We start from the raw sequence: 12,521 nt of genomic DNA on the forward strand, positions 1-12,521 counted from the left end.
CTATTCACAGTAGCCAAGATATGGAATCAACTTAAGCCAAGATATGGATCTTAAGTGTTCAGTCTATCAACAGACGCATGGATAAATAAAATGAGGTGTCTATACCCAAAAGAATATTATTATTCCACAAAAGAATGAAATTCTATCATTTGCAACAACTAGGATGGAAATGGAGGACATTATGCTAAGCAAAATCAGCCAGACAATCCTGTGTGGGAGGTAAAAATTGTTAAAAGTTGAACTCATGGAGATAGAGAATAGAATGGTGGTCACCAGAGACTGGTTAACAGAGGCAAAAAGGAGGACATAAATTGGGTGCGGTTAATGTGTACAAATATAGAGTTAAAATGAATAAAGTCTATTATTCAGTAGCACAATAGTGATGATAGCTAATAATAATGTATATTTTCAAGTAACTAAAAGACTGGAATTGGAATGTTCCTACCACATACACAAAAAAATGAGAAATGCTTAAGGTGATACCCCAATCACCCTGATTTGATCATTACATGTTCTATGCCTATATCAAGGCATTGTAGGTATCCTGTAAATATGTATAATTGATATGTACCCATAATAATTTTTTAAGAAGTTTTAAAAAGAACAAAGGTGAAGTCAACCAAATTACCTGATCCCAAAATATGGTACAATATTAAAGTAACCGAAAAAGCATGGTATTAGCATCAAAACGGACATATAAACCAATGGAACAGAATAGACACACTTATTATCAATTGATCATTGACAGAATCACCAAAACACACACAACAGGGAAAGGGCTACTTCTTCAATAAATGGTGCTGAATATCCACACGCAGAAAAACAAAATTGGTCCCTTACCTTATGCCATATACAAAAATGAACAAAAAATTATTAAATACTTAAAGGTAAGACCTGAAACTCTAAAACAACTAGAAGAAAACATAGGGCAAAAGCCTTCTGACATTGGTCTTGGCAAAAACTTTTTGGATAGGACTGTCAAAGCACAGGCAAAAAGATCAAAAATAGACAAGTGTTACTGAATCAAACCAAAATGCTTCTGCTCAGCAAAGGACACAACAGTGTAAAGAGTCAATTTATTAGCAAAATTTTAAATAATCAAAACTCTAAACTATATGGAATATTTGAGTTGAAAGAAGTGAGATAATTATCCTTGACATCCCACAGTTTTGGAAAGATGGAGATCTTCATCTCTCCATTAATAGTGAGGTGGAATTAGTCATAAGATTTTGATCTGGACAGCAATATAAAAATAATTACAGAGACATAGGAGTTAATTGGCTATCCTTGCTATCTTGTTAACCAAACGTGGTAGATAATGAAAGGCTTGGCTATATGGGGAAATAATTTCTATGGAATATGCCAACTCTGTTAAATCTAATGTGTCTGTGAGGAATGAGTCAACTCCATTACACTTAAATATAAATAGATAAAGTAGTGTCTAATATTTACTGGTCTTTAAGTCAGTGGTTCTCAACCTTCCTAATGCCACAGCCCTTTAATACAGTTCTCGTGGGTCGCGACCCACAGGTTGAGAACTGCTGCTTTTTGTCATCACAAGTGAATTTATATAATGGAAAGAAAGAAAGCAAATTGAGGAGAAAGAAATCCTTGAAGAACTATGTGATAGGCTAATAAAAACTTCCCTGAGTTTTACATATTTTCAATTAGTAGTGAATAGCAGAACTGCTATAATTATTGTTTCTCAATAAGAATTCACATAAAAATACATAAATGTGCGTGTGTATATGTGAGATAGAGAATTTCCAAGATTCTAATTGTACATAATTTACATAATTTTCTGTCTCTTGCTTCCTTGCTTTACAAATTATATGTAAAGTGGAAAGCAGTGTTTGCGGTCTCAGCATGCACGCACCTTTGCTCCCAGCTCATTATAATGCAATTTCAAAGCTGTTATTCTTTCATCAAGCTCCTTGGGATTTTCCGTCTGTTTTTTCTGTACAATCTGACGTCCAGTTTTTATCACCATTTCCACTTCAGACTTCACTTCACTCAGACTTTTATACAAGTTCTAAGTTAAAAAAACCAAAACAAAACATAATAATAACGACCAGCGTTAAATTAACTCATAATATTGATAACAAAAAGAAACAGGGTAGATATTCCTTTAACTGGTATCCAATGTTGAGAGTTTGAATGGAATGTATGAATATTTTACAGCTATGATGGATAGCTAGCTTTTGCATATTCTACAGATTTAACGTTTTTATCTGTAATTACAAACACAAATAGAGACATACATATTTTGCAGCTATACTTAAGTCAGTGCATCATACGTGTGTGACTATATTTCAATACAAGCCTATAATAGTTATTTTTAACTTTTTTTTTCTTTTTTTTTTGCAGTTTGTTTTTGGCCAGGGCCGGGCTTGAACCTGCCACCTCTGGCATATAGGGCCAGCGCCCTACCCCTTTGAGCCACAGGCGCCGCCCTATAATAGTTATTTTTAAATGTTACATCATTTCTATTTTAAATTTTAAAGTTATATAATTCTGGCCATGAGTTTGAATAAGTTAATTCACTCTTTGACTATTTATGTAGTGTCTATAATGTACCAGATAAGACTTGAGTCAGTGGGGAAGCAGTGGCAGCCAAGACACACCCATTCACTGTTGTTCTCATGGTGCTCATTTTTTCGTTGGGAAAACATCTACATTTCCACATTATAATTGTAATATATATTATATCATACATGTATATGTAGAAGGAAGGTAATTTTAAATATGTTAATTAGATCACACACATTTCTCAAAGTTGATGATTAAAAAATATAAACAGATGTAAAAGTATCGTTTAAAACTCACTTGAATATCACAACCGTATAGAGAAATGTATTGTTTTGTAAGAGTAGGTTGACATAAAAAATGCCTCATGAGACAAGTGCCACAAGTTTGGAAGACAACTATGTTCATCACTATACCAGCAACTTCACTTGGTGCAATAACTTTTCCTTGTAGTTATTTTCTTATTAGTTTGTATGTATGTGTGTGTTTATATCTACATGTATATATTTGTGTGTGTGTATATAACTGTATATATATTAGCTTCTATTATTTACATTGCTGCTTTTATTTGTTCAGTGGTTAAGTCTGAATGGTAAATACTTATGTTATCATTACTTAGAGATAAGCTTGCTAGTAGGTAATTCCATTTCTTGGAATGAGAACAAAAATTGATTTCATTTTCTCTTTTTGGTTTAAAATAAATGTCCAAAACAAAACATTTTGCAAAGGTTGAGCAAGTATCTGACTAATCAAGGTTACACGTATGATTTGTTTCCTTCTTAATTTCCTCTTTGACAATGCTAATATTCCTTTATTAATAATTGTGAGTTTTGTCTCAGCTTCGTAGATGAATTCTTTCTTTTTAACTTCTTCATTTTACTTTTTTCTTAGAAGATGGAAAAACGTTGGCATATTTAGAAACACTGAAATCATTAATCATTGTGTTTGGAATCAACTATATGACTTTTGAAATCAGACATTCTTCTAAATGATTTATTTAAACTCACAAAAAAACTCAATGTTTTATTTTTATGATGAAAGCTCATTCAAGGTACTGTTAGCTATTAACATCATTTCATTCAATAGGCAAAGAAAATATTTATAACCAAGGAGGAGAACTACGTGTTTTCATTACATTTGTGTTTGTGACAATAAGCCTTTTAATAGACAATATTTTCTTGAAGGCAAGGACATGATTATAGTATATGTCACAAAGCAACTTAAGTAATGAAAACTCTAAAAATTGTAAAGAAAAGATATTCTATGAAAAAACTACTTGAATTGGTCCTGACATTTAAAGCAGAACAAGAAACAAATTGAGCTGGTGATTGAGGTGTTTCCTTTATAGTGGTACAGGGCCCGGGCACAGAGTGTGAATACAGGTGGGTTGTTCTCAGTTCATATTTACTGGTAGATAAGTTTTAAGAGTTCACATTATAGACCTGTTTTGAGAAGAGACTGAACAGATCTCATTTTGCAAATATGAGTCGTGAAGATACTATACTTGGGTCAATTTCCTTTCAATGCTTTTTGAAAAATTTAAGATATATCCCTACGTATTTCCACCCTTACCTAATATTAGCTAATTGTTATACATCATGATATTCAAAAATTGTTTGGGTGGTGGTGGGGGAATATTTAAAGTATTTTAATCATAGCACTAATATTCAACCTAAAATATCAACCTTATTGGATGAAAAACACTTCATGATTTTTTAAAAGTAAATATATACATTTATTTTCCAATGTTGTTTAAAAGGAAGATATTTTCCCATTTATAATGATATGACTTAAATATATCTAAAGGGGGTTTTTATTTATATTATGGAGTTTATGAAGAAACAATACTTAAAACTCAAAGTACTAAATATGTTTTTTCTCTTTATTATTAATAACCTTCAGTGTTTTCATTTAATGTTCATTTCTACCATGATGGCCTATACTACATGTAGAGTTATAGTAATATGTATGTTATGCGATTGTACCCCTCAAACCCCAACTTTATGTTGTCAGAGGAATCACTGACTTGGTAACCTTCCAATTATTGCAATATAGGACATGTCTAGATATTCCAAAGTCTAATGAAGATTTATGCTGTGGGCTAGATGTACTTTTCCAATGCCTTTTTATTCTGTGTTGTCCAGTGGTATTTCAGTGTGTATCCAGCACTGATACTTAATTTTTTAGAGTTTGTAGTAAGAGTACCTAGAGTGGAGCCTTGCTTTGCCCTTTATTATATATTTGTCTTCAAATTCTCTCAGGTAATCTGTAGCCTTAAGAATTAGAGATGACTTGTATACATCACTTAGCTTGCTTGGCACTCATTATTTCTGGAACACTTATTATTATCATGGCTACGATGTTGTTCCTGTTTTTATATCAATATATTTCCTTCCTGGTTTTCCATTTCACGATATGTTCAAAGTACCCCCAAGAATTAAACAAAGGCGACATTCTTTTCTAGTCTACATAGTCCTTAGCAGAATTATAGATTCAAAAAAGACACTAATACCCTAGGCATTACATGGCTATTATTTCAGTAAAAGTTCTTGTCTCTCAATACACTTGTGCCAATTTTTTCTTAATCTTAAAATTATCTGGTATAATTATTACAATTGTCTGAAAACAATTTTTATTGTAAGAGAGGATCATCAAATACTTCTTAACGAGGAAAGTTGAGGAGCTGCAGACTTGCCACCAGAAATACGTACCACACAATGATTTAATTGTGACTGTACTACTTCCTGTTCAACACTCTTTGTTTCCAACGCAGGCAAGTGCATCTTCACTTCATCTAAAATCATCTTACTTTCTTGGAGTCGCTGCTCAAAATTAGCTGGTTTCTGGAATAATCGAAACTTCACAGAGACATCGTGCAATTTTTTCTGTAAGGACAACGTAAGAATGTACAACTTTAATTTTAATTTTGCCTTCTAGAAAATAACCAGTCATCTTTCTGTCAACAGATTTTCTTTTGTTACGGAATATACAGAGAAGTAAAAATGAAAAACAAAGCAATCTCTTATTTATGCCGTTTATTCAACACGGAGGAAACTCACATTTGAGAGGGGAATTCAGTAATTTTTCTTAATATTAAATAAATTTTTCTTAATACAACATTAAATAAACAGCAAGTTATTAAGCTATTTTATCTTTAAAATGTAAAATGAAAAACACCCAATTGTTTAGACACCAAATTGTAGTTTTGAAATAATTCCCTTGATCCCAATTTTGCTAATAATCAAACTGTTTTATATAAACTAGAGTATGTTTTAATGTACAACGAAAACAAGTTCTTTAGCATATGTGACAAAATATACCTGTGCAACATCAATTTGGGATAGGACCCTTTGGGCAGCCTCTTTCCCCTGGTTATGTTTCTTCATTTCTTCTAAACTGATCTCATGACTTGTCAAATCTGATTGAATTTTCTGTTGGGAGAACATTATTATCAGTCAGCACGCTCAGCACATTAGTACAAAGGACTCACTTTCAGAACAGATGGAATTCAGAAACTCTCCTAAGCCACTGCTAAAAATGTAGCCTCATTTAAAATGGCAATAAATATTTTTCACTTATCCAAATAATCAAAAGTGAATGGACTTATTTTTCCCCTATTAGGACTATATGATAAAGAATCATTTGGAGTCAGTAACAACAGTTGTTTCAGGTATCATTTTCAAAAGAAAAGATCTGCTACTATCTAATAGGTAGAATTCATACTGTTTTCTCTTTGAAGTTATACTCAAATATGACCAAAGACAAGAATTTAACCTTTATAGAAAAGCTAACGATGATAGGTATAAGACGTAATTATAAAGTTTCATGTGGATAATATTCCTTAATAGCAATCTTTACTCAGTTATTCCAGGTCATGTTTCAGTTAAATTTCAGGGAAACTAGATCTAGGAAAAGGAAGTTAAATGTCCTAAGTGGTACCGCTTTTGTCTGATAGACACCTAATGGCTTCCTATAGATATTGGCTTTTTAGTTTTAAATAACTGTAAAATAGTTCTATATTTTCTATATTTGAGGAAGATATTTTTGATTAAGTTCTATTCAAAAGTATGTCTGTATTTGACTTGTGGATTTCTGAACCAGTTACAGGTATGGGTCAAATCCTTACTGACACCCAAGCAATAAATTCATTCATTTCTTTCTGTCAGACGTAGCAAAATTCAGCTATTGATCAAAAATTTCTAATGTAAAATTCAGTCATTGTCAGATTGTCATGAATAAGCTACAGAAGAGGAAACTGGTTAACTGATGCTACAACATCCCTAAAATTATCAGGCAAAACAATTTAGAAAATGTATATGAGTTTAAACTGATTTTCACCAATTGGAGTCAACTCTGGTGCATACTATTAGAAGATAACTTCAGTTTTGCTTAGCAGTTACCATAGAGAACTATAAACTAAAACTGAGTAATGAAAATTTTCCCAAGAAAATTGACTAAATGTTTTAGGAGTTGTTTAGGATACAGGTTATAAATGTATACATATACCTTAATATTATTCCTTAGCATAGTGATATTAATGATTATAAAAGCAAATTAAATACAAATTACTTAAGTAGTTAGAATTTTGCCTTAAAATAATTAGGAGATAAGAGTGATGTAAATGAATATTGTTTTTATGTTATTATAAACAATATCTTCATTGGTTGAGTAATTACCTTTCTTCCAAAATATTGATATGCACTCTCCTTCAGGAAACAGAATCTAGGGCTTAAGGATTCATCTATGTATATAACACTATCCACAGAGTAAGAAATGCCACAGAATGTATAAAATTTGATGGGAGGATGTAGGGCAGAGTGACACTTGTACAGAAGAGTTAATAGGAATTGTTGTTAAAGTAGAACCCTGAATATTTATAATATTCAGGGGATGAGAGCATGAGATGTTTTGGGGGGTGGGTTATGGCTAGAACTTCACAAATGGGAAATAATCTCTCACAAAGGTGGGCTGATAATAATTGTCTATGCCACACAATCCTGACCACCTCAAGTCATGGGTGATTAGAATGTGGACAATGCTTGTGCAAAGATAGATTAGAGTCTTTCTCTGAAATATAGGATTGACAGAAGGAAGTCTGATGAAGCTCTGTGTATGCTTAGAACTATGTCACACGTGCTAGGGAATTGTGTTTATGAAGTCTATAGTTTTCAGAGTAGGTTGATGGACAACAAACATTCATGAACATTGAAAGAAATAAGTAGTAGGTATGTAGAAAGAGACATAGAAAGAAATTTATTGGTAGTTTCCAATTATAGGCTGAAGTTGATGGTATTTTCCAAAGATAGCTGTAACAATAGTTCTCACATTACATGCTCCACATAGCACTTTCTCATCAAGAGATGGAGTTTATTTATTTGCCTCTTTAAATCTGAATTTACCCTTCAACTGCCTTGACCAATAGAATACAGTTTAAGTAATTCTCTGTCAGTTACAGCCAAAGTCCTCAAAGGGCCTGGAAGCTTCCACTTCTGTCACTTGGGACATTGATTCTTAGGGTGCTCCTTCCTGGGACCCATTCAACACAGCATGCACCGAGACACCTGAGTCACCTGGAGATGTCATAGATAAGTGTTTCAGTAAACAATTACACGTGGGGTTTTTGCTAAAACTGCTAGCCATGTGACTGAGTCATCTTGGACATCCAGTCACATTGAGCTTTCAGGTCACTACAGTGCTAGCCAACAACTGACTATAAAATTCCAAAAGAGATACCAAAAAGGAATCACTCAGTTGACCTTATTCAAACCACAAAACCATTAGAGATAATGATACTACAAATAACGAAAACACTGGTTTTAGTTCCTTCCTGAGTCAAAACTTCATTTTTGCCCTTGGCTTCCATGACACATCTGTATACTCTTAAGACAAATATCTTTTCCCCATTTTTGTTTTTGCTTTAGTTAATTCAATTTTGTTACTTGCCCATAAGTGTTGTAAATAGTATACTGGAAATGCAAGGAGACACGAGTTGTAAAAACAAAAGCAATTCTGGTTGAAGAAAAACAAGGTGTGAGATAGGTCTATGAAGAGTCTAAAGAAGGGGGCCAAAATATAACTAGAAATGCAGGTAGAAATCATGTAATAGATCAACTCATGCCAGAAGTGAATGATTACTCTATTTTGAACATGAAGATAAATATTAAAATTCAAAATTGATCAGAATCACAAATGATGGTTTTACAGTTAATACTTAATCCAATAACTAAGGAAACTGATAGGGAGAGCACCCTAAATGTTACTATAATCAATACTACTTTGAAATTAGTTTGCCTTATATTAATCACTATGAGGATTTGTATCATACATGTATGTGCCGGGGGAGGGGGGTAGAGAGAGAGAGAAGATGTGTTCAATGTACATTTGTACAATATGTATTTATTTTAGTGTTTTCAAACATTAAAGAAAAGTAGGAAGGGAAAGTAAAGAGAAAACAATCCCAAAACAGGGAAGGAATAGTCTAAAAGAAGGAGAAGAGGAAAAATGAAGAAAGAGAGAGTATCACTTAAATCAAGTCATGTGAGAATTTTTTTAATTAGAGAGTACAATCAACAATGTCAGTCTGTGAAGCTAGTGAATGATGCCCCATGATCATATCAATGTACACAGCTATGATTTAATAAAAAATAAATAAATAAATAAATAAATATAAACCTAAAAAAACAACAACGTCAGTTTCAAAACAGGTCAAACGAGATAAGTAGCAATAAGGGTATATTACCTGGTCAGTGAGCATTGTAGCTAGAACAGAGTTGGTAGATGATGAAACCAGAAATCAGAATTTGAAGGGCTTACCTGATTAAGGATCAAGAAGTATTCTTCTAATACAATTTAAATTACTTTTGAAGACTTTTATCTCTACACATGATAAAATTCAGGTCAATTGGTTTGGAATACTTGTAAGGCTATGTAAAAGAAGTCAATAGGTGGAGTGATTTAAAAAAAAAAGGAAGGGAATAATTGATTAGACAAGTCCTCTGGAAAGCAAGGGAACTGGAACAGAGAACAAAGGTCAGGGCCAATGGAAGATATTAACAGGAAAAGAGGTTGCTTTTTTTTTTTTTTTTTAAGAAATCAAAAGTAAGACATAAAGATAATTTAGGATTTGGAGAGGCCAGAGTTGAATGTTTATTACTTGATGCTCTAGGACAGCGGTTCTCAACCTGTGGGCCGCGACCCACAGGGACTGTATTAAAGGGCTGTGACATTAGGAAGGTTGAGAACTGCTGCTCTAGGAGAATCAGAACGAAATAGTACTAACAAAAGTCACTATTTAAATCTCAGGGCTTGCAACCTTGGGCAAAGCACTAAACTTCACCTGTATCCTCAATTTCCTCATCTCTACACCGAGAAGGATAGTGAAAAGCCACCAAAGAGACTTCATCATAATCTCTAGGCAGCATAGCATATCTGAGAAATGCTCCTGTCTTCAGTAGATGACCACAATAGTTTAGTTCAAAAAGATTAGATTGTGATAGTATATGTAAAAATACCTATCAAAGCAGTTTGCACAAATATTTACTCAGAAATTGCCAGTGATAATACATATCATCTCTTTATAAGGATAATACCCTTGGTGCCTACTGAGCATGATAGAGGAGAGGGTCAAGGAAGAGTTTTAATCAAAGTGATGAAAGTCTAATAGCCACTGGGAAGACTGTGAAAGGAAACTGATGAGAGAAAAATGAAAAGATATTCAGAGAGATTAGAGGGACAAAATTAGACATCTGTAACTGTTTTAAAAATCTTTTCCATCCCTTCAAACACCAAGATATAGTGTAGGAGAATATGAAATATGTACATTTCTCACAACTTTTATAGCAGTGGGGTAAGAGGAGAGCACAGAAATCATCAGCATCATTATCCTTGCCACCAGAACAGGCATTTGTATGACTTTATGTACTAACACTTCATATAATTCATTCTATCTTCTAATCAAATTAATATAAGTATTTCTCATCTTTGTTTACAAATGAAGGTAGGAATGTTGTCATGCCCAAGATATGATAGCCAGGAAATAGCAAATTCAATTTAAAACAATTATACTGCCTCTTACATTATGACTTAAAAATAAAATTATCCCTAAATGAACATTTGTCATACTAAACATAAATTTAATGTTACATTTATGTTTATACCATTTAGTTAAATCAATTCAATAAACAAATTGTTCAACCTCTTCTACTAAATTACACGATATGAACAAAACCCTTGTCACTGGGCCAAGATGGTGGACCACAGGCAGCGTGCATTCACAGCTCTCAAGGAAAGGATTGAACGTTTCAGATAGATGTTTACCTATAGACAAACCACTTCAGGGAGAGCATTGTGAATCATCAGAGAGACTATAGAGACTCTGGAGAGAGAAGGGGGATGGTTCACTTAGCAAGACTGAAAGGTACCTGAGGAAAGTCTCCACTTGTGGAGAAAGTTCAGTGTAGATCACTAGGGCTCTGTACTCTTCCAGTGGACAATGCAACCCAAGCTATAAGGGGATTCCCTCTCCACAACGGGCTTCTGATCTGATTAGGGAGCTTCTTAGAGACTACAGAAGTATTACATCAGAGAGTGGGAACAGTTGGATACCACTGGATTCCGATCCCAGGTCACTACAACAGATGCCATCCTGAGCCCTTAGCACCAGAGTTCCCAGTCCATGGAGAAGTTGACTCCACTTCAGCTGCCTTTCCATTAACCCTGCCAGGTAAGGGAGGGAGTAGTAAGGGCAGGCACTCTCATATAAACTGTGACTGGGTGCTACGTACCCCTCTAAGCCTTCTCACTGGCCACTGGAAGGATCAGAGCAAAGTAAGTACCCACTGGACCTCAGCATCTTCTGCTGCCATTTTGCCATGCTGATAGAACCACCACCCTCAATAGTACTGTAGCAGTCGCCACGATCAGACCTGGGCAGAGGCAGAACTTGAAGCACTGCTACTCATAAGCAGAGCACTAGGAATTTCCCTAGCTCTGCCAACCACTGGCTACCCAGCTGCTGCAGCCCAAAGACCTTCTTTGCTGTCATCCAAGGACCTATGATCCATCCAGTGGCCTATCAAAGTCCAGTGACCTCCCTGGACACCAGCCAAATGTTTCTGACTCTCACAGGCATTTCTCAAGGTCCCATGACCTGTTGAGGCACCTACCAAGTTCCTGCAATCTGTCCCATTATAGGCTGTGGCTGTGGAATGAATACCCAGGCACCTGCCAAGGTCTTGCAGACCAACTGGCTGCTTGCCAAATTCCTAAAATGCACATAGCTGCTATGGCACTGCATCCTGCATAGCCCAGTGGCTTTGCATGTGATGAGTCCATTGATAAAGCACACCATGCACACTGATGACAGTAACCTGTGGTACACAGATGCCAAGGCAGTTCTTCCTACTCATCACTGTAGACCTGCTCATAAAAGTGCCCTCTCTGCACACATAACCACTGCCTCTGGAGCTGAGTAGAGGGAATACCCACAGCCTTCACATCTGTGGTCGCTCTTTAAACAGCATCACACAGCTGCCACTGCCACCACCACAAGGAAATTGAAGCAGAGAAAATATACACACCACCTGCCTCAATGGAGAGGACATACCCAGGTCCCTGTTCAAGCTTTCAACAGTAGCCTAGGTACCAACACACCACTCCATCTGAATAACCCTCAGCACTAGCTCAAACTGTGATCTGAGAGCAGCTACATTACCACCTCTCAGTACATCTGCCTCTCTCCTGCTGGGCCAGTCTTCTTCAGTAGCACACAAGTACACCAGGCAGGGACCTTGCCTTCTTTTCATTAACTAGGAGAGTTCCCAGAAAACAGGAACAGGTATGGTGCAAACGTATCTCTCTTGAGCTGAGAGAAGTTTCATATAAGAAGTAAGGATAAGACCTCTGCCAATATGAAAAAGTGAGCCATTTTGACACCTCTAAATCATCACAATAAGTCTCCAGCAATGAACCCTCACCTAAAGGAAATTGTCAATGTC

The 12,521-nt window shown here is 35.1% G+C and overlaps 1 protein-coding gene across 6 annotated transcripts in view; it reads right to left on the reverse strand.

The window, feature by feature from the left end:
• The window catches only part of DMD (dystrophin), a 2,416,375-nt gene that overhangs the window by 1,411,435 nt on the left and 992,419 nt on the right, over window positions 1-12,521 (reverse strand). For all 6 annotated transcript variants that reach the window (XM_053581215.1, XM_053581214.1, XM_053581218.1 and 3 more), the window contains 3 exons: window positions 5,847-5,957; window positions 5,238-5,411; window positions 1,877-2,032 (listed from right to left, as the gene is read on the reverse strand). In XM_053581215.1, coding sequence (XP_053437190.1) covers window positions 1,877-2,032; window positions 5,238-5,411; window positions 5,847-5,957 — 441 coding nt within the window. The remainder of the gene's footprint in view (window positions 1-1,876; window positions 2,033-5,237; window positions 5,412-5,846; window positions 5,958-12,521) is intronic.

This window comes from Nycticebus coucang, chromosome X, assembly GCF_027406575.1.
Source record: "Nycticebus coucang isolate mNycCou1 chromosome X, mNycCou1.pri, whole genome shotgun sequence".
In the NCBI taxonomy this organism is placed as follows: domain Eukaryota; kingdom Metazoa; phylum Chordata; class Mammalia; order Primates; family Lorisidae; genus Nycticebus; species Nycticebus coucang.